The sequence below is a fragment of the Diadema setosum genome, chromosome 2 (genome assembly GCF_964275005.1).
Source record: "Diadema setosum chromosome 2, eeDiaSeto1, whole genome shotgun sequence".
Lineage (NCBI taxonomy): Eukaryota > Metazoa > Echinodermata > Echinoidea > Diadematoida > Diadematidae > Diadema > Diadema setosum.
The window spans coordinates 39,232,908-39,257,259 of NC_092686.1; the positions used below are offsets into that span (position 1 = coordinate 39,232,908).

The following is a 24,352-nucleotide window of genomic DNA, read 5'->3' on the forward strand; positions in this document are numbered from 1 at the left end:
CCCTTGTTTGCAATCATCACAGAATACATTTAGGAGAAACAAGCTCTTTGAAAGTTGATGGCTCACCAGTGCTGCCACAATGTTCAATCTAACTATATTCTACAGAGTAAAACCATCATTAATGTCAGTTATGCTTGGAGGTACATGTAGTTTGATTTTGATGTAAAAGAGGGATATTTTTAGTGCCATTTGGTAACAATTCTTTTCAGTGCTTTAATGGTTTCCTGATCTTAATGTTTATAGTGAGGCTGCATATTGATCACGGTTGCATTTCACTGTTGGGTATGAAGCAAAAGCTGCTGTGAGCCCAATTTTGCCACTGTCTGAAATGCACTCCATAGACAGTAAACAGTTGGTCTGCTTTTTCCCATTGTTCGCTGCGCTTTATCCGTTTCTCAAGAAATCAAAAAAAGAATGCAGGAAATATGTTTCTAGAGATCAGTGTTCAGCAAGATTTCCTCCAGATCATCCAATATTTCCTCTTTCTGTGTGGCTCTAGTTGTACACCGCTGCCAAATGCAACACAGACCAGAAACTGTGAGTGTGGAGGAAGGTCTTCAGTTTTACTGTTAAAGGACAAGTCCACCTTCATATACATGTGGATTGAGTGAATGCAACAATACTAGTAGGACACATCACTGAAAGTTTGGGGAAAATCGGACAATCTGTTCAAAAGTTATGACTTTTAAAGAATATTTGCGCAGTCACTGCTGGATGAAAAGGCTACCACAGTGTATGATGTCACATGCGTACAACGATATAAGGAAAATAAAAAGAGAATTTCACAAAACTTTACTTTTTGAATAAAGTCCACATTTCTTTGACTTGTTACTGACGTATATTAAGGGTAATATTATTCCCCCTGCCTTCTGAAAGAGAAAAGTCGAGTATTCTTTTGTTATGCGAGAAATGTGAAAACATGGTTAATTTCCTTTATTCTTTCTTTATATCGTTGTAGACATGTGGCATCTAAAGGTATACTGTAAAAGTGGTTTCTTTCGCGTACAGATACTTTCGCGGTTTCCATCGGTGCCGACTTTTTGCGTGTGTTTAAATTTGCGATCGGCAAAATCTGTGAATTCACAGTCGGCAAAAACTGTTTTATTTTGCACATGAAAACCCATCCAATTATTCTTTTATTCATTAAATAGAAATTAAAATTAAATGCAGGCTTACTTGAAATCCTGTCTCTCGAGTACTTTATTGTACCTACATTGCGCGGTATCGCTCTGTGTGTGTTGACCATCAATACACTCAATGCCCGGAATCTTCGTGTGTGCATGTGCGCAATAGCGTTGTATAAACAAGCGGCGAGTTTAAAACATTTCCTTGCGTGGTTAATTTTGCGCGACTTTTCAAAATATTTTCGCGTGATGTTAAATTCGTGGTTCAACCTCAAAGCGTGAAAAGCGCGAAAATAAAACCACCGCGAAAGAAACCACTTTTACAGTACTGTAGTAATCTTCTCATCCAGCCGTGACTAAGCAGAAACTTCAAAAATTCATAACTTTTGAACGGATTGCCTGATTTTTCTCAAACTCTCACTGATGTGTTCTACTATTGTTGCTGCATTGACTAAACCCGCATGTCTGTGAAGGTGAACTTGTCCTTTAAATGTGCAAGGCATATTTCCTTTGGCCTTGGTCTTTCAAGTAGACTGTATAAAATGTGAAACTCTGGCTTTGTCTCATCTTCCTCTCTATGAAGTTCAGATTGACACGGTTGGTTTCTGTTCCTTCAAACAAAGTCCTTTGTATTGCCAGTGGAAACAGATTGCCCTCGTTTTCAGGGAAATAATGATGCTCTTTAACCCATCAGATACTGCAGTTATTTTGCTGCAGAAATCATTGTCTCATGTTCCTCATCAAATTGGCAACCTTGAATCCTACTGTCAATCCCGTACTGAGAAAGTACCAGGTGGAACTGGTTGAATTCATTATTGCAAAAGGGGGTTGAAGCCCTGATATACATGTACATGTGGATTTAGTGATTACAGCAATATTACTAGAACACATCAGTGAAAAGTTTGAGGGAAATCGGACAATCCATTCCAAAGTTTTTTGAAGTCTTGGTGCCACCGTTGCTAGATGAGGAGACTACTGCAGTTCATGAAGTCACATATGGAAAACAATATTTTTCAATTTAAACATTTCAAGGAAGTTGATAATTCTGCAACATAGATACAGAATGTCCAAACAGAGCTAAAAAACAGAGAGAGAGAGTTTCAATTCTACCCTATGAAATACTGACAATGAATTATTAATCTCATAAAATAAAGACAAGTGCCAATAAATGGTAAAATCACAACAAAAAGAGACAGAGACAAACCCTAAAACTGGTTTTCGAGAGTTGATGGGCTCTTCACTTGACCACATGTGTACCATATCCTCTTTACTGACATGCCATTCCTAGCTACATTTAGAATTATGCTAGTGGTCTCATGCACTGTGGTATATGAGGTGCGGTCACACTCATTATTAAAAGCTATGTGTAGTTGCAACTACCCAGTATTTTGCTACGCGTACGTAGTTTGGGAAGTGTGACCACAAACTTCTCAAGAAGTCACCAGCAAAACTTACTGTGGAGCTACAGTACCTGCATGACCTAGGGAAATTTCTCATTAAAGCTATGTGTAGTTGCAACTACCCAGTATTTTGCTACGCGTACGTAGTTTGGGAAGTGTGACCACAAACTTCTCAAGAAGTCACCAGCAAAACTTACCGTGGATCTACCTGCATGACCTAGGGAAATTTCTCGCTTCTTTCAAAGTTACTGTTATTTCTTAAAGAAGTGTATGATGGGATAATAGATCCTTGTACGTTGTTTATGCACATTGTGCAGTCTTGTTCTGTTTTGTTTTGTTTGTTGTTATTGTTGGGGGTTTTTCTGTAAGCTCTTGCGCAAAATTTTACATTTTTTACTTTCAGGGAGGGTGCACAGTGTTTGCCTGTGCAGAGCATGCCTTTTAGAGATCAGAACAAACTACAGATAGTTTTGTATCACTGAAAGTACACATAGCTTTGTTTGTAGTGTGTCCTCATGCTCGAACTTCTGAAAGTTGTCGGGAAGCAAACTACCCATTGTTTTACATAATGTGGCTGTGGCTGTAGTAGAAATATTAAGAAAAAGAAACAGCACCAAATGATACTAAGAAAAAGAAACAGCACCAAACTACACAACTGGTTTGGAGAATTAATGGGCCAACTAACCATGTGTGTATGCTCTTTAATGATACATGTATGTCATTCTTACCTACCATTATTCTAGAGGCCTCGTGTTGTGAAAACGACAACATAAAGCCATTTATGTATGTCAAGATCATCTTGCATTTGAGGAAGTCTCAATGCACTTGAAATTTGTTCTTCATGGAATATTTAGTTGAACAGAAAGTACGAGTGCTGAAGATATATGCAGTTGTTCTGTATTTGAATATTTGTGTGGATTAAAGGAGACCTCCGGATGATTTTCAGATTTTTACATTTGAACAACTATAAATTAGTTATACTGAGGACAGAGTTTCAGAATTTGTGATGATTGGGATGAAGAATAAGAATATTTTCAAAATTTAGAACAAATTGCAATGAACAAGGATGGTGACATGGCAGAGTCACCACAAGAATGCATGAGTTGGGGCTCAAGGAAGCAGAACAAAAGAAGAAGGCATGCATAGATTATACACAGGTGAACTCGCAAGCAAGCGGTATTGTAAAGGAAATACACTGCTACATTTCTGAAATATGTGAACCTCCTATGTCATCATCCTTGTTCAGTGTAATTTGTTTAAAAATTTTCAAAGTATTGTTTCTCTGCTCAAAAACCACAACAAATTCCAGAGATCGATACATGGAGTTGTCGATTTATGTACTTCATGATGTGAAATTATGAAAATCGTCTGGAATGTCCCTTTAAAGCAGTCAGTGTAATTGTATAAATTCTGCAAATATATTACTTACAGTTTGTACACAAATCTTTTCAAATGAAGAGCGACAGTGACGTTGTTTTGATTTCATGCTTTGCTGTTTTGAAAGGAATAATTGTAAGTTTCCATAGATTACGAAGCAAAGTCCACATGCAACTCCAAAAGACAGCATTGTGTGGATAGTGTGTTTGTGTGTGTTCATATGTTTACAGATGTTTCTATCCCTGCATGCGCAGGTATGCAGTTTATGTATGTCGCCTTGCAGCAATTCTGTTTGCAGCATGTGCATGAATCAAGCTTCCTCAAAGTACAGTAAATAATTGTGATTTTATAGACAAAATATGTCTGCTGTCTGTAGTATGACATCAGATATTGACAGGAAATGTGTTTTTAGATCTGTCCTAACACATGCATTCTTTCTGTTTCTCTTGTGGCAGATGATGAAAAGGTTCCATCGGCTGGAGGGTAAGCCACTTTCATATTCTGTAGCAAATACATGATACAGTGCTGTAGTTCATTACATTTTCTAGTTGCCTTCTTTGAAGAAATAAAGTCAATTTGTTCAAGCAGAAAATCAGTCAAAATTAGAATCGAGACGGAATGATTTTCACTTGATTTACAGTTTTTGCAGGGAAGTAAGGGACACAAAGTAAGCATGACTAGCGCAATTTACCACAATGACTTTGGTAAAGATTATGGGAGGAGGATGGTCATTGATGCAGACGCATTGATAAGAGAATGATTGTGTGGTCTATCTTTATATAAAAGTCATAGAAACAGACATGTGACTTTGGCATCATTACTTGTCTACATTGTGTATGCGATTGTAGCAGAAATTGTCAAAAGTCAGATAAACTTTAATTGCCATCTCCATGTTGCCTTACACTTTTTCTTTTTAACATCAAGTAGAACAATTCTAGAAATAATTCTTAGAAGAATCATCACATTCATTATATTATGATAAATATCACTTACATACAAAGTTTCTTGGTTTCTCACCAACCAATATTGTGTTTATGATTTGTTTTAATTAGGTATTTGTCACATATATTAAGGAAATGTTACCTGTGCGATGTGTTTGAAATCAAAGAGAACATACTTTTAGTCATGATACTTTATCGATAAAGCAGGAACAAAGTTCTGTGGCTGACAGCCAAGATTTTTTTTTTTTTTAAATCTTTGAATTGGGGAAGGAGGAGGCTCTAATTTCTTATCGTAGCCTACGGTAGTTTAGTAATGAGAATGATCAAGTGACTTTGTTACTGGAGTATCATGATTACTTGAAAGGAGACCAAACACACAAGGAAGTAGTATGACATTACAGTATATCTTTGTTTTATTATATATATATATATATATATATATATATATATATATATATATATTGAGCCAGGAAATGAAATAACTTGTTTACATTTCTCTCTCTGTGCAAACATGGACATTGGTAAACTCCATAAGATTACTTCCATGCATGTGACATGCAAACATGAATTATGAATTACAAATTGTAGTTTAGAATATTATTAAGGAGGTACTGTGTGTGTTGAAAGGAACTTCCAAAACCAACTTGACACAATACTTGTTCCTTGATGTGTCGGTTATTTTTTGCAATGCCACACCCAGTATGAGTAGTGTGCTGAGGTAAAGACATTGATTTTTTATCTCTTTTATTCATTACAATTCTGTCATTTTTTTTTCTTTGTGTGCATGAACATGTTCTCCATATTTGTCATGAATGTACAGATGTTTGGATTATCTTGTTATTTGCTTTGTCGCTGTAGGCTCAAGGTTTGGTTGTTGTTGGTGTTTTGATGCATGCATTCTGTGTGTTTTCACTGTTATGTTCTGCGAACAGGAAGCTGACAAACATGTTGAAGCAGACAGTAGCCAGCTCCAAGGACATCTTTGGCCAGCAGCAGGCCAAGATTGCTACCAACACCAGAGGCCTCTTTAAAAGGGTAACTATTTTTTGTTTCTTGTAAACAACAACATTTACAACAGAAATAACACACCCCCCACACCACATTTTTGTTTTCTGTGTTTCTCTGCCAGTATCGTTATTAGGCTGCTGATTTAGCTTCATTAACAATGTCTTTTGCAATGATCAATTGATCTCGCAGGTATGATCGATGAAAGGAGTGTAGTGGTATTTACGAATCGATTGAAGCCATCAGAATGACATTTTATGGTTGACAAGCTAACAGAGCATTGCTGCATAGACAATACCTAGAAATGATACATACTGTACGAGCTGAAATTTTCGCGTACAGATATTTTCGCGAATTGGTCCTTAGAGGACATTTTCGCGTGTTGTTAATTTCGCGGTTGCGAGGGTCTAACTGAACTTAGTTATTTGCGCGTTGTTATTTTCGCGTGTTGTTATTTTCGCGATTCAAAGGCGATTCGCGAAATTCGCCAAAATAAAACCACCGCGAAAATTTCAGCTCGTACAGTATTGATTTGCAGGTCGAAATTTATATTTTTTATATACTTTATGTAGTGTCATTATGTAACTTCATAGGTAGTGTAGAGCCAGATGCAAATGAATTTCATATGTAGAAAGTGCCAAATCATTTGAGGCAAATTTCAATTGAAAACACGCACACACGCACGCACACACAAATCATAAGAAAAGAAAAGAGGATCGTATGAATTGTCCTGGGTGACGTACCATGCTTTTACACCTACCGAGAGTGCTTAATTTGAATGCTGAATTACAAACACGATTGCAATAACGATTGGAATCATCGTCCGTTTACACAACCAGTTTTGAATTTCCCATCAATCACTCTTGAGCCTCCTCTCTGTGAGAGTGATTGGAAAGTCACTGTAATCCCTGCCCCCCAAAACGCAACTGGAGTTCGGTATCAATCGATATGAATAATGTTCACACGCTAGTTTCGTTGCTTAATATAATGCTGGCGAAACGTGACTGATAAACACCTCTGAACCGTCATTTGAAACATGATTGGAATTAAGTTTGAAATCACCCTCTGTGATTCCGGTTTTCATTCATTCGTCAAGAATGCTTTAATTTGAAACACAATTCTAATGATGCTTCACTACAGTCGTGTTTCAAATTAAAAAGCAAACTCGGTAGGTGTAAAAGCTATAGGTGAGTCAGATTCATTAGGCTGGACAAACTTCTTCTGGTTGATGTCTTCTGCCTTCGCCTCTCCTTCCCTCCCTCCAGAAGCACAAGGAGAAGGGGGCATCCACGGCCTCCTCGGCCGCCCCTCATTCCGAATCAGTCAGAGTGAATGCCAAGAAACAATCCGACAGGCATTCCAGGAAGAGTGTAAGACCCAGTCTATTTGATACACACTTTTAGATCTTTCCTCTTTCAGGAGACTGGTGTAGTACCTATGCTCTTCACACTATTACACTCTAATGCTTGCTATTCATTAAAAAAAGAGGAAACAAAAAAACTAGTAACCATTCTTCTCATGTGTGGGAGTAAAGGCTTGGTTATATTGCCTTTGTCTTTGGTGTAAGAAGTGTAGAATCAGAGTAACAATATTGTCTCTCTTCTGTAGATCTTTTTAGCCAGGTGTTTGTACTCATGTGAAGCTGCTTTTCATTTTAGATACAAAATACACCATGTATGCGGGTAGGCATGGCATTTTGCTATTACACATTTTTGTCATATTCCACCTGGAGGCTGTAGACTGCAGAAATCACACATACTAGTAATAGTACTAATGATGTGGTGGTAATGAGCCTCATATGACTGGGTTTGGTAAAGAATGATATATCTACACTGTATGTTTTAATGGGAAATGCAGCACTTTGTGTAATTTGCTGCCTTGGTATGACAGAATGTGACAACTGAAGATAGACTTTTGATATTCCATATTTGCCAGTGTAAAACCCACAAATGTGTATGATCCACACACCCACTTTCAGATCGTAGAGGGGGAAAGATAATGTAAAGGGAAAAAATAATGTAAAGCAATTTTTTTTTTCTTTCAGTTTTTTTTAATCAAAATTCTACCCATTTTGAACAGTAGCATGCAACTTCTCCCGGGCTTGAGTTCGCAAGAAGTTTTACAGTAGGCCTACCTTGTCACAATAGTGCCTTGGAACTAGATAGCTCTTGTCTATCACTTGAGGTACTGTTCCATGACATTTGCTCCGACGACAATTGCTCCTATTGAATATCTGCACACTAATTCAAATGTAATTTCTACCCACAAACATGACCCTAACCCTAATCCTAATTCTCACATCAAACCAAACCTAAAATCCCATCACAACCCTAACCCTAACCTTATGTCCTTGGAGAAAATAAGACCCGCCCAATTGTCGTCGGAGCAAATGTTATGTCACCGTCTATCACAACAGCACTACATGGCTGCTTACCCATATTTGCCTTAGCATACATGTACCTCTTTGTACTTTTCTTTGGAAATTTCATTTTAATTTTTCCCATGAAGTGATAAAGTATTTTTTTTTTTTGTAGGGTTGAATGGATGTCCCAGATATGTACATCGACTATTCGCTGTTTTTTTTTTCTTCTTTCTTTTTTTATAGGCCAGAAAAAAAGAAATATAGAATCATGATGTTCGAAATCATGCAAAGGGTCTTTGACTTGAGACTAGCTTCTAGTGTAAACCCATATACACATTAATAAGCAATGCATAATATCATGGACTAACTCATCTGTACAATCATTTTTGAATTCTCATGTCAGCATAAAATGTATCATCACTGTGAATTTTCAAATGTAGAATACTTTATAGCAGCAAACTTGAGGATGTTATCACATAATAATAGCCTGTGCACAGCAATACCTACATATTATGTACCGGTAGCTTTCAAAGTCATTGGTCTCCATTGTGCTACTAACAAACCTGTGGACATGATTACTGCTTGTCGCATAAATATATTTAGGTGTACCGCACATATACTTCGTCTTGGTTCGAGCAGCGGCTCTCTTGGTCAAAGGTGAATAGCCTCGTTACAAGACTTTTGAACCCCATCCACGAGTATAAAAATGCACTTTCTGCATTGTTTTTCTCAAAATGCCTCTAGACTCACCACCAGTATCATCTTATAACCAGTAATCTCTCCCTCTATTCTCATAACATTTCATGTGCAGTTTGCATCAAGCATTTTTGTGAACTAGACTCTGGTGAATGTGTGACATCCAACTTGTATGAAAGTGATTAGAGGTCACATGTTGCCCCTTGTAGGAATTCAGCATCAACAAAAAAGAAATAAAAGAAAGTAGTATTATAAGTCAAATACTAAAGTTGACAACTCAGAAAAAGCACAACATCATAAGAGTAATCTAGCGCTCTGGAGTATAAAAAAAAGCCAAGAGAACAGAACTACCATTGAACCAAACAAGCAGAGAAAGACTTCTGATTTGCTCATATCATAAACTCTATCAAGCCTGCTGCAATCTCAATGAAATCCCACATTCTATGAACTGTCATTTCATTCTATGAGCTACTGTCTTTTTTGTCTGTATTCTATGCATATAGATAAATTCCTCCTACTAGTATCTACTGCATACATATGTGTGACTATCCATTACTCCAGTTGCATATTCTAATCATTGGAAAGTTTGTTGTTATTCTGTGATTGAAAAGATTGGTCATGAAGAAGCTATGTAATACAACTTTACTATTATACTGCGCTCATTTTAACTACTTTAGAATGACTTGATTTCAATAAGAAGGTGATTAATCATGTGATTTGACATTTTTATGCAAAAGGTTGTTCATTATAATAGTAACACCAATAGGCCTACTTGGCTGTAAATCAACATGCCTCTTTGTGAGGTATTGTCTGACTTCCTGGGGGCGTTTCATCAGCGAGTTCGTCGGAGGTTTTCACCGACGAATTTGCTATCAGCCAATCAGACGCAAGGATTTACGCTGACAACTGTTAAAAGCTAATGAAATCCTTGGTCTGATTGGCTGATAGCAAATTTGTCGGTGAAATCTCCGACGAACTCGTTGATGAAACGCCCCCCACTGGACTACTAAATTTCATCGAAAAAGTTAAACTTTTCTGTAACGTTAGCAGCTTTATAGTGGCATCAAAGAATTTAAAAAAAAGGCGTAGTAAGTGACTGTTAATGAGATGCATGGAGACATATACTTTAATAGGCTGCCCAGACCCCCATGAGCAGACTCTTTCTCACGAGCAAAAATATCCTACTGAGAGTGTGGCTGTTACTGAGATGGTTCATACACTGAACAAACAAGGTGTGGTGCTCATGTTTGAAATTAGAAGGTCATAGAGATAAAGCTGGCTGGCTTGGCAAAATATTTTTTTCTGAAATTGATAGATGAAGTCTGTTGCCTGCGCCAATTTGTTTCAGCTCTGAGCTCTTCGGCAACATTTAAAAAGGAAAATCAGATGCAGAAATGCAAAGTGAATACAAGTTATTCCTTTTTGTTTTGATCAGGCTTGCAAAGTGTGGTAATGCAAGAAGAAAAGGGAAGAAAATCAGGTATTGTTTCCACATGGAAATGAGGTGTTATATAGCATTGGAATATCGTATGAAATTTGAAGTCAGATGGTCACATATAGTCTAGCAGCCAGAAAGGGTCCCCGTGCACCCCCCTAAAACAAAATTCTACGATATGTTCGAAGATCGTCAGAACCTGTATTTTCCGAATCCGGTTGTCGCCAGCGAAAAAAAAGGTTGCGCGCGCGTCTTATTTGCATATTTCTAAGATGGCCGCCGCCTGTTGCTAGGAGACGGATTATTTTTGAATAACTTTATTTAGGAATAACAAATTACCATAAAAATGGTATCATTTTGAAGAGAATTAAATTTCCTACAAGCTGATACCCCATTTGATGGGATAAATAGTTGTTGTCATGAAATATTAAGGAAGGAATTATGTTTTTTAGCATTTTTCTAAAAAGATACAGAATTTGGTTATAATGTTCTTTTCCATACATCTAATATGCATTTACAAATAACATTTGAAATTTCCTAAAATTATCCCCCAAACATAGCTATTATCATGTGAAAACGGCTTTCCAATACACCAATTCCTTTAAAAGTTACACGACATTAAAGGGGATAAGGTTCAATAGGTTTTACAGCAATATTTAAGGGTTATAATGTCTCCGCGCGCAATTGCGTAGGTTCTGTATGTGGGGTTTGTTGTAGATCACTGCTATCTATTGATCAAATCTGATCGAAATCGGCGAAGAAAGAAAGAAAAATTACACTTTCTATTCCTTATATGAAATAAAAATGTTTTTTTTTTTCTATTCTGTGTTACCAAACTCAATCCATTCAGCTTCCCATATGAACAGTTTCTTGTCTTTTTGGATTCCCTCCAAAATCACAACTTATCTGATATTAAAAAGTTAAAGAAAAAAATTTGACGTGACAGTTTCCTCTTATTGGAAGATTAAAGTGAAAAAAAAAAGAAGAATCTTCACGCTAAAAGCCCTAAGAAATAAAGAACTTGTTAAATGGCCTTTCAGAGCTTAAAATGAAACATGGCTATCTTATTTTTTCATAACAAAATGAAGGGAAGTATCTGTGTAGTTCATGTCGGCCCATACTGGGTTACTATTCTTCAGAAATGGTCCCCGTGCACCCCCCCCCCCCCCCCAAAAAAAAAAAAAAAAATCTACGATGTGTTCGAAGATCGTCAGAACCTGTATTTTGCGAATCTGCTTGTCGCCAGCGGAAAAAAGGGTTGCGCGTGCGTCTAATTTGCATACTTCTAAGATGGCCGCCGCCCGTTGCTAGGATACGGATTATTTTTGAATAACTTTAGTTAAGAATATCAAATTACCATAAGAATTGTATCATATTAAAGAGAATTAGATTTCCTACAAGTTAATACCCTGTTTTATGTAATAAATAGTTGTTGTTATGAAATACTAAGGAAGGAAAGATTTTTTATATACATTTTTCCCAAGAAATACAGATTTCAGTAATGTTTTTTCCATACATTTAATTTCTGTTTACAAATAACATCGGAATTTTCCTTAAGTTAAACCCCATAAATAAGTATTATTCTGTGAAAGCGGCTATTCAATACACCAATTTCTTAAAAAGTTACACGACATTAAAGGGAAAAGGTTCAATACGGTTATACAGAAATTTAAGGGTAATGTCGACGGCCGCACTTGCGTAACGCGTGTAATACTATAATAATCATTGCAAGTATGAGACCCTATCACTTCTTACATCCAAATTATTGATTAAATATCATTAAATCTTGTGGAATATGAAAACAAATTAAATTTTTTATTCGCTATCACCTTTGATCTACTCAGCTTCACTTTTAGTTTACGTCTTTTTTCATCAAATAGAATGAAGGCCTTACGAGAGGTGTAATTTCATGACGGCCGAAACGGGCTTACCTGGATAGGGGTTTCCAACATATCGATATTAATCAAACTTCTCTTCATCAACTCTCATTCTTCTGATCATCCTCACACACATACTCACACCTCCAGTATCGCACACAGGCATTCATGCAGGGGAAATGAGCTCAGTCATGAATTTCGTGAATTTATTCAATACGCCATTAATGCATTCATGGAACATCAAACTCGAATGCTTTATTTAGATGTCGAAATAAGAGTTACATGTATACCGCACAAGCGAAATATTTCTCACCATGCTCTAGCATGAAATCAATTTATTTTTTTAAGATAAGATCGCACATACGTGTTCTCATTCTTTGGTGGTTCACCTGATGGTTTTTACACATATTGCTCATACGTTTATTATTGCCAAGAAACTAATAGATAGATTACAAATACCAAGGAATGGCATTGATAAAAACGAATAGTTGCAAGTCAAATCCAGTCGCTTTCAAATTCTGTGGGTTTTTTTTTTTTTAATAAGAAATTATTTCATGCACTTAACTTTATTACATGGGTTGATTTAAATGCAATACAACGTAAACTTGGTTGTTAAATCCGTTAGGAGTGACTAATAATCAATATTATACAAAAATGAGAGAGAGAGAGAAAAAAAATGTTATGGTTAAGTAGACCTTAATGCATGGATCTATAAAACATGAGGGAAATGTCTGAGGGAACATTAACTATGCATGCGTGTATGTATGTATGTGTGCATGTATATACTATAACTATGTATATATAATATATCTATATCTATATATAAATATATATATATATATATATATATATATATATATATCAAGTTTATATTTATGCAGGTTTGTATACTTTTGTGTTGTGTGTGTTTGTGTTCAAGGATGTATGTGTATGACTAATGTGTTAAACATTAGACATAGTCAGAGTGTAAATGTTTAACCACAACGAATACAATATTTTCATGTTTTCCACAGAAATTAGTTGCTAAAATGATTTGAAGTGTATCTGCTATAGGCGCATCTGACGTGCAATCCCCTTTTAGAGCGCATGTAAGTTCCGCTGGAATAACATTTTAACTCATGCATGAATTAAATGCACCATCCAATGTTTTCAGATATCCATGCCCTACTCGTCCGCCGGTCCTTTTTAGATAGAGTAACTATAAATGTGCATTATTGATACCCAAAAGATTATTGACATTGCACGTTAAACACTTTCACTAGGTTGCCATTGTCGCGAGTCTCGATATGCTAATACTTGTATACTATCTACCACAAATCGATTCTTAGTCTACGAGTGACCGTGGTGATCTTATCATGGCTTATCACATTTTGAGGTCTATGGTGGTAATCGTGTTGATCGTAGAAGAATTATTGGTCTGTTCGAAAAATTACTACGATCAACACAATGTCTTTGACTGACATCAAGATTTGATTATCTGATGATCAGCACGATTAGTCCCCGAGTAAGACCACGATTTCGGGCGAATCGAGAAAGTGGACCCAGCTTAGTGAATTCCACGAGAGTGGTAACGTACCATAAGGATAATCAACACGACAGTTTCAATACCGTACATATCAATATTTACATATCTTCAAAGATGACTTCACCTATGTAATCTAGATTCTTTTGTATGCCTCCGCCAAGAAGTGGTGCCGGAGGCATTATGTTTTCGGGTTGTCCGTCCTTCCGTCCGTCCTTCTCTCCGTCCGTAATGAATTTTGCGGACAGCGTAACAAAACAAAAACAAAAAAAAACCCTGAAATTTGGCATGTATGTGTATTGGGGGTGAAATTCTGCCTATTAACTTTTGGGTGCACATGCTCAAGGTCAAAGGTCAAAAGTCAAAAGGTCGAGGTCAAATGCTTAAAATTTCACTATTTCCCTCATATCTCTGCAATGCCTAAAGATATTTTCTTGAAACTTAGTGTATACAGGTATTACCCAATTAAAATTCACTGGTAAAAGTTTGGGGTGATAAGGTTAAGGTCAAATGTGAAAAGGTCAAGTGAAAATGTTAAAATTTTACTTTTTTTCTCTGTATCTTGGATATTGTTCAAGGTATCTTCATGGAGCATAGTATATATTATGCATGTACTGACTGGAAGTGATTATCTAGGGAATTTGGGGTTCATGGGGTCAAAGGTCAAGGGCAACACTTCAAAATTTTACTATTTCCCTCATATTTATGCAATGCCAGCAGGACTTTTTTTTAAACTTGGTGTATGCATGTATAACCCAAGATAGAGATTCTCTGGCAATTTCTTTTTTCTTTTTGCCAAAAAGGTCAAAGATCAAAGATCAAGAGAAAGTGCTGAACTTGCTTCTTCCTCCATGTCTCGGAAGTGGCTCATGGCATCTTGAAACTCAGTACATATTTATGCATGTTCTGCCTGACAGTGATTCTCTTATGAATTTTAGGGTCAAAGGCCAGATGAAAATGGTAACAATTTTCTACACAATACAAAAATTGCACTTTTTCTCCATACCTCGAAAATTACTTAATGCATAAACTTATGAAAGGGCCAAAGTCAAGTTAAAGTCCTAAAATCCCCAAATACATGCTCTCCTATTCATCCAATTAGACCTAGGTCAAGGAAGGTGACCATTTTGAATTTTGAATGGAAACAATGTCATTATCGTTTTCAAATTCCCAGTAACAGGGCATTTAATCTTGTTGCTTTCGCGTGGCCTTTCTTTCTATAATATACAAGAAGTAAATTTGTTATTGCTTTCAGCAATAACAAATTTGGGCCCGTTTATCTATATCATGATGAACCTCCGGAATAACGAACCTTTGGGGAAAAAAAATGAACCTTCGGAATAATAAACTGTGACCAATATTGTTATATTGTACAAGCTTTAACGCCGACATCTATTAACCTACTACTACTTTCACTCTTTGAAAGGAAACACGCCAACAACCAACGACACAACAGGAATGGAAACAATGTCATTATTGTTTTCAAATTCCCAGTAACAGAGCATTAATCTTGTTACTTTCGCGTGGCCATTCTTTCTATAATATACAAGAAGTAAATTTGTTATTGCTTTCAGCCGGCAGCATAGCTTTCGATGGTTTGTGATATCATTAGAATTAAAACATTGAGCTCTCCATAGCTGACAATTGTAAAGTAGTAGCCCGCCAAAGTTGGATTACCTTTTTTTGATACGCACTGTATAACCTGAAAAAAAACCAAACAGATTTATTGGGTTTTTATCAATTGTACATTATAGCCACTCATATAATGATGTATTGTTTGAGTTAGTCTTCGTACACCACTTAATTACCAACTGCTAATAATAGTCGTAATCTTCGTTGTAATATTAAACTAGAAATGTCGCTATGACGACTGGTATGCCTCCGCCATAATGCATGATTCTCCTAATAGGTCTATAGTATATGTGGACAATGTGTGATTACATTTTCACAAAATTGGCAAAATATTATAATGGCATGTTTGTCACAAATGTGTTGAATGGTCACCTTCCTTGACCTAGGTTTAATTGGATGAATAGGAGAGCATGTATTTCACTTGATCTTTGACCTTTGACCTATCGTAGATTTTTCTTTTTTTTGGGGGGGGGGTGCACGGGGACCATTTCTGAAGAATTTATGATGTAACCCAGTATGGGCCGACATGAACTACACAGATACTTCCCTTCATTTTGTTATGAAAAAATAAGATAGCCATGTTTCATTTTAAACTCTGAAAGGCCATTTAACAAGTTTTTTATTTCTTAGGGCTTTTAGCATAAGATTCTTCTTTTTTTTTCACTTTAATCTTCCAATAAGAGGAAACTGTCACGTAAATGTTTTTTCTTTAACTTTTTAATATCAGATAAGTTGTGATTAATTTCACGTTCTTGGAGGGAATCCAAAAAGACAAGAAACTGTTCATATGGGAAGCTGAATGGATTGAGTTTGGTAACACAGAATAGAAAAAAACAAATTTATTTCATATAAGGAATAGAAAGTGTAATTTTTTTTCTTTCTTCGCCGATTTCGATGAGATTTGATCAATAGATAGCAGTGATCTACAACAAACCCCACATACAGAACCTACGCAATTGCGCGCGGAGACATTATAACCCTTAGATATTGCTGTAAAACCTATTGAACCATATCCCCCTTTAATGTCGTGTAACTTTTAAAGGAATTGATGTATTGGAAAGCCGTTTTCACATGATAATAGCTATGTTTGGGGGATAATTACAGGAAAATTCAAATGTTATTTGTAAATGCATATTAAATGTATGGAAAAGAACATTATAACCAAATTCCGGATCTTTTTAGAAAAATGCTAAAAAACATAATTCCTTCCTTAATATTTCATGACAACATCTATTTATCCCATCAAATGGGGTATCAGCTTGTAGGAAATTTAATTCTCTTCAAAATGATACCATTTTTATGGTAATTTGTTATTCCTAACTAAAGTTATTCAAAAATAATCCGTCTCCTAGCAACGGGCGGCGCCCATCTTAGAAATATGCAAATTAGACGCGCGCGCAACCTTTTTTTCCACTGGCGACAACCGGATTCGGAAAATACAGGTTCTGACGATCTTCGAACATATTGTAGAATTTTGTTTTAGGGGGGGTGCACGGGGACCCTTTCTGGCTGCTAGACTAATACCTGTACACACATATATGCCCAGTTTATGGTGATTGTTGGAAACTTCTTGAACTATTTTTATGACTTTAGTTGATTTGTTTGCTACCTCCACCAAGGATGCTATGTCTTTGCTGGCTTATATTAGTTTGTGTCTGTACTATTTTTTAAAAAGTTATTTACAACTTTGATGACATTTTCAAAATATTTTCATTGTGGCAAATGGAGTGTTTTCAGGATATTTGCATCCTACAACAATTGCAATGGATTGACTGTGAAAACAAAAGTTTGACCCGAATTCACAAAGATGGTACAAATGAAACCATGGTTTAAACCATGGACAAAAACCATGGAGTGCCAAGTGTCGCACGGAATATTTCGTTACGAAATTGGTCATTTCGTCGACAAAATGACCGTTTCATTGACAAAATTATCGATTTGTGGACGAAATGTTCATTTAGTTACAAAATGTTGTCATTTTGTTACAAAATAATCATTTAATCGACGAAAAGACAGATTTTGTAACAAAATTTTCCATGCTACACTTGGCGCTCCATGGTTTTGTCCATGGTTTAAACCATGGTTTCATTTGTACCACCTTCGTGAATTCGGGCCATTCAGTGCAACTGTGTGTTCAAAAGGAGAGAGATAGATAGAAAGAGTCATTAATGTGGTCGGTTCACTTCTGTGGCATTGGTAGCTCTATGGTTTTTGCGGAGGACTGCACTCTCAACTCAACTGCACATGACATCAATTTGAGTGTACCACACAAACTATAAAATGCCACAATTTCCAGTTTCGTAGGAGTGTCATACAGCCAAATATAGGGACCTTGAATGATCACCACCCATGATTTCACAAGCTGCCTGCCAAAGTATTCATGTGATTTAAGCACAGAATATTTGGTCAAGTATGTTGGTCCAGATACAATACATTCCGCAGTGCATGTATCATTTAGGTAGAGTCCCCAACTTTGAGGCCATTTTCTGAAAAATCTCCCACTCTCCCAACTCAAGTGTGAATTTCTCCCTCCCTAGCTGTGTGTCTCACATTTTACAAGATGTATTTTCTCCCACTTACATGTTAATTTAGTGTTCTCTCAGCAAAAATTAGTTTTGTCATAAAAAACAAAAAAACAAGGCTAAAAGAGCACCAAAAAGCATCTACCCTATAGACCCTAGAGCGTTCAGGCCCTTAACCCGTTGAGGATGAGTCCTGAGTATACTCAGGCAAGTTTCTGTGGGAAATGCGTGTTGTAGCAAATCAGCCCATCCTCTACGGGTTAAACTTCAAAGGGCCTTGGTCTCCCCACGAGGGATGTTGCACTTTGTGCTCGTGATCTCCTACTTTAGAGATGCTTTGGGATGGAGTCTCTATTTTGGTGGGCACTGTCACTTAGGATAGGGTGCTTTTTTGGTGTGACCCCAGTCACTAGATGAGTATGAGTAGCTAATGTATTCTATATAATCCTGTAACATATTGGAGAAGTAATGAATATTTATGATTATATTCACAAGCATTTATTGTGATTTTCTGTGGGCTATGCAGTGGCTGTGTCAAGTTATTCACCAACTGTTTTATATATTCTGTCTATACTACACATGCAATGCTTTCATGTACCATGCAAACTATATTGGTGACGAGGTGGTTGAAGAAACCTGATTTCTGCAGCTCTACATTGAATGAATACGAGGAATGCAAGGAAATCATCAAATGAAATAGATTGATGAATTGCACTTGAGATATATGTATCTATGAAATTTCCTTTAATTTGTGGTTTTGTTTTGACACCAGTGAACTTTAATATTATCTCTAGCTTCCTGGTGTGGAAGAAAGAGTGGAAACACTCTGAGTCCCAGTTGTACTTGTGAATTATTCAAGATGTGTCTATTTGTAGTTTCCACTGTGTTTGATACAGGCATGAAATTGTTGGTTTCCATTGGCAGAAATAAGCAAGTTGTTGGTAACTAATGGTATGCTTGAATGGATGGCCGGCTTATTACATACTGAATATGAAATGCCATATTAACCGTCTAATCACCAATGGTGTCCTGGGGGGTGTTTCATCAACGTTTGTCAGCACTGACAACTTGAATTACCATAGTAACAGTCAGTGACCAGAGCATCTTGGCCAATCAAAACCAAGGATTTTGCTGAAATTGGTCAGCACCGACAGTTGTCAGCGCTGACAAGCGTTGATGAAACACCCCCCGTGATTGTGCATGATACCAGTGACAGTTTTGAGGTGGCGTGTGCAGATAAAGAAATGCCAAAATTGCACGCCTGCACCCAGTTTACTCTCTTCCACTTCTCTCTACTATTTTCAGAGACAGTTTGAGGTGAAAGTTTGCACATGCAGTCAAGAACCAAATGCCACGTTCAGACAAATTATGATAAATTTTAAATTTACAGAGAGTTCTTAATGGATCCCGACCTTTGTCATATCTTCCACTATTACCTCTAAGTGAAATTTTCAAGCATAGACCCTGTACATGCATTGTTGAGAATACCGGTATGTTTCAGAGTCATATTCTTGCTGTAAAAATTTTGCTCTTGGAGTAAGTACATTATTTAGGGACTAGATAATAAGAAATAAATCTATTCAAGAGTGCCATCAGGAGCTATCTATAGAAAACCTCAGTGATTGATGTATCATTTTACCAACAGGCAAACATTTCTTTTTTTTTTTAAGTGAATATGTCTGCATGTTTCTATCTGTCATTGCATTTCTATCACCTTGATGAAAAAAAAAACAATAAATCTTCTCTAATGTAGAAATCACATTTGCAAAATAGTTTTCAATTCATCATGATGTATATGAATATGGTATCAGAATCGATTGCCTTGCTGTGAGTGTTACAATGCTGCTGCTGGTAAGAAAAAAAAAAAGAAGAACTGTCGTTCCTTTTATGGTACATGATGACCATGAATCTTTGCTGTTGTCCAAGAAAATGTGTGTTGTATTCAATGCAAAAACAAGAGAGACTTTTCAACAAAGGAAAGATAAAAAAGAAGAGAATAATATTTAATATAGTATGAATCTATTCATAATGTAGTGGTTCAACACTGATCAGTAACTTACAGTATAAACTGTAGAAGAAAATGTGAGTTGCATTGAACAATTTTTAGTTTACCACATTGGTCGACCTAACAAGGCAAAAGATCTGTTGGATTTTGAAGGTAAGTAATAGAAAGATACAAATTCTTAAGGATGTTCCCCCTTTTCTCTTTATTGTTGTATAGTTGTTTTGTGTGTGTTGTTGAGAGGATTTTTTCTTGTTCATGTTCATTCCAGCTTGGTGAGGTGCTGAAACCAGAGGCAAGTGGTAGCCATGGCAACCCATCAGAGGCAGACACTACAGCCAAACACACAAATATCAATGAGCTGTTAGGTGAGTACACAAGCAGAATTTGTATATTCCTCTAGGTTGTGTGTGTCTATGTTGGTGTTTGTGCTAATGTACATTAAGTGTTAGAGAGAGAGAGAGCTCATAGTAAGAACTTTTACATCAAATGCTCATTGAAATACTTTTGTTGACATTTAGCACTTTGCTGACACTGCAGTTAAAACTATGTAAGTTCACAAACAAGATGGGAATTTTGCTGTGTTATATAACTTTCATTTGACGTTACTCACTGTCACTCATTGCTCATTCAGCATGTTCTCCCTACAAAGCAGTAAAATGATGTGCCGTAAAAACCATACCTTGATATTATTACGCGAAAGCAGTGTTTCCATTTATTGGTAATATTCCAGTCAAACAATGACGACTGTACTGCAATGGTAACAAGAGTGTATCACCGCTCATTATTTTATGTCCTCTTGACCATTTTTTTCCAACGCTTTGCTAATGTACAAATCCCTTGATGAAGAGTGTGCATGCATCAAATATGGCTACTTACCAAGATTATATGATGAAAGAGGGAGGGAGTTGTAGTATGGTTAACATTTACATGTGTGAATTTGAAGCTAAGTAAACAGATTATAAGAAAGATATCTCATACCATAAGGATAAATGAAAGGCTTCATTAGATGCGATGAAATGGAAAGCTAATAACTGAAAAATAAGAATTCAAGGTGAATATCAAATCCCTGCATTATAATCACCAGCACTAACAGTCACTATTTCTTAATGCATTAGGCCTATTAAATGTTTCCCTTTAAAAATATATCTTTATATTAGCAACAGAACATCTCACTTCATTGTTTTTTATGCTGTTTTTTAAGTTTGCTGCTTATATCACAAATATGTGACCGGCGACAACGGTTTCAGGCAAAAGTCGGGAATTTTGAAAATTCGTTTTTTCACTGAATCACACTGCCCGTTTCCTAAGCTTTCCATTGATATCAAACACTTGTATTCTTCGGCACCATAAGTGGGCACAGAAAGCGAAATAAAGTGGGCTTTTTAAGTTGTTAGCCTGACAAAATTGCGAGAAAACGGGCTTTGAAGATTCACCTCTTTCTCAAAGACAATGTCCAAGCGGCGATGCGAGGTGAGAATCACCCATCCGTACAGTGGTGCCAATCGATGTTAAGCTCCACCTCTAGCAACCACATCGCCTTCTGATTGGCTCACTGAGAGAGTCAAATTTCCCGGGCACCTTCCTCGGAGCTCAGCGTATGGGAGCCGAAAAACAATGTGTTTCGTTCGGCTTTGTCTACCAGTACGTCTTTCAAGATGGCAGATACGATATTGCAAGCGTGATGGTGTACGTGTGTATGGAGCACGCATTACACAGTGGTATCCACACGCCATGACCGTGGGCATGTATAATTATTATAACACTAGCAGGAGCGGGTGGCGAATCCACACATTTACAAATAGCGTTTTCATTGTAGTTGGTTTGTCTTTATCATTGGCGACCCTTTTGAAGGCAGAAAATTACTAGAGCTGGCAAGGGTCACGCTTCCTGTTTGTTTTGTTTTTACAAGCCATGCATATGATGCTTTGTTCGGTGATGCTTATTATATCAAAACAAACAAACAAACAAATAGGACTCATTGGTTAGGTGCAATCTTGACATGTCGTGTTTGAATATAATTGGTCATAATATGTGACCTCTCCTTTCCTCTCGTCTACCTTCCCTTGAGTCAGCCTGCTGTCATAATTTGTACTACGAGCTGACAAATTTAAGAATATTAGTTTTCTTTACACACAAGTATGTCATGCTACAAGCGACAGGTGAGTTTCCGATAGCATGATGCACGATTTGTGTAGTGATTTGCGACTCTGACGTGATCAAACCACGTTCCCCATGAATCTGTTTTCACGTTGAATGTTAGCGCTGTTCACTTTTTGTTTCACTTCCGTTGTCGAACATTGCCGTAGAACAGCTCGGATAGAAAGCCAAACGAAGAGCACGTACTACAGAGCGAGCGTATCTATTTTAACAGAACAATGGAGCATGTAATCATGCACGCGTGGACAAAGCATTCACAAAACGCTGCAACTGGTGTCTCCGAAAGCCGAACTATGTAAATGTGTGCGACGCAACAGCCAATCGCATGCGAGACCCTGCGCCGTAGCAACGCTGGGGATATTGGCGCGGCGTTCGAAAGAAGCTCGAAACTGACGAGTGCGATCCAACATAGGGTGCTTAAAATTGCGTTTTCGATAGGAAAAACTTAGTCTTATGCTATGAAATTTAGTGTAGATGTAGAAAACATATCACAGATTCGATTTCTGCAAAAAACCTAAATCGACAAAAATAATGGTCAAAATCTTTGTACCCCGCCTAGGAGGGAATTTGCTCTTGCGACTTTTGCCTGAAACCGTTGTCGCGGGTCACATATGACCAAGTCTAACACAGCACATTATATATTATGTTGTACACTGCAAAATGCCTCTCAACAGAGAAAACACTCAAAGATTACCCACCGACATACAAGGAGGGGCCAGTAATGTACAAGGAGCAAGACATAGGTAAGTATGACGTCACATCACACAAGTACCCTCACACTTTTGCCGCAGACACTATAGCCTTAGCGCCAGCCCTTTTGAGTTATTTTCTGATTGTTTTTATGTTTGCTTAGGAAATGAACAACATTTTTCAGAAGCAGCAATGTGCCTCCACTTTATTTTCATTTATTGCAATCATGAATGTGTTTTTAGAAAGGGGAAAAAGTGAAATTACATGTATGTCTGTATAGGAGTGGATTTTGTTACAACCATTTATGATGCAACAGGTTTATGTCACAAATGTGGCTGTAGTGGAGAATGTAATGTTGGTCTCAAGAACCATGCATGAAATTGTTGTTGCAAAGGTTTTGTCATTTATTAATTTTCCATATGTGTCTTCTTGTTCTGTTGTAAAGGTTTCATTGGTAGACTACCTCCTTTTGTAAACCTGTTGGAATCTTGAGCATGAGCCACTGGGGAATACTGTAGTTTGTTGGATATCTCGTAATGGGGCAAACAAGAAGAAAATCTTACCTCACTCCTGTAAAGATGAGTCTCATTTAATGTCTGACTCAGTGTGGATTCTCATAAAAAAAAAAAAGAATCACAAAATGTTGTGAGAACCTATGCATGAATCCACAGGAATTTGCAAAAAAAAAAAGAAGAAGAAAAAAAAAAACTTTGTTGTATATAAGACCTATGATATTTTATCAACATCAGAGCTATGAGGTACTGTATAGATACGCCATGTATTTTTCAATTTGGTAATTACGTTATTAGGCAATTGATATTAAGTGATTGAATTCACATTTAATAACCACAGTATCAGACTGAGAATTAGATATCATCCTGGGGGGGGGGGGGGGGAGAAACGCTAGTGATTTCCTGCTTTGGATCATATTATTTTATGCGGCTTGGTGCAGCTAGCAGGAGGCTTTATGTGTATTTTTGCGACAAACAAAAACACTGTGAAATGTGCAATATGTCATTTGATGCATTGATACTAAGGGATACAAAACATAGTCCAAGTCATAGTAAACACCAGTCCTGTTTCTTCAAGTGAAATTTTACACTTTGCAAAATTTGCAATACATGTGTATATGATACCCTGTATGTATGTATGTATGTATGTACATGTATGTATGTATGCATGTATTTATGTAAATGAGTAACAGGGAACTGATTCTAGTTCACTGGAAGTGGCAATAAATTCAGTTTGATGTGAGGGTTCACAGTCTATTAAAAGTACACTGATTGATACGCTCCTCAAACATCTGGTCGTTCTCCACATTCCAGGGTTTCCGAAGCGAGTAGCCAACCCACGAAGGCCACGATCTCCTCCCAGGACATGGGCATTACGACCTAGCGATGTTCGCAGTGCGCAGGTCCACTTATGAGACCCAGTCTGTCCGTAACTGAGTTCTTCGCTCAAGCCACAAAGATGAAGACGTCCAAGAAGAGAGGGGAACATTGTACCCACAACTAACACGAGAGGAACAGACCCACCAAAATATTGCAACAATTCTTGTACCATAGTATTGTTGATTCTCTCCCTCTCTCCCTTTTTCTCTCTCTCCC

At 37.0% G+C, this 24,352-nt stretch overlaps 1 protein-coding gene across 1 annotated transcript in view; it reads left to right on the forward strand.

Annotated features, from left to right (window-relative positions):
- The window catches only part of LOC140243282 (uncharacterized), a 101,778-nt gene extending 77,426 nt beyond the window's left edge, over positions 1–24,352 (forward strand). Inside the window, exons 14-18 of the mRNA XM_072322954.1 lie at positions 4,357–4,384; positions 5,775–5,877; positions 20,167–20,263; positions 22,730–22,798; positions 24,071–24,352. Of these exons, the coding sequence (XP_072179055.1) occupies positions 4,357–4,384; positions 5,775–5,877; positions 20,167–20,263; positions 22,730–22,798; positions 24,071–24,171 (398 nt within the window). The 3' untranslated portion in view covers positions 24,172–24,352. The remainder of the gene's footprint in view (positions 1–4,356; positions 4,385–5,774; positions 5,878–20,166; positions 20,264–22,729; positions 22,799–24,070) is intronic.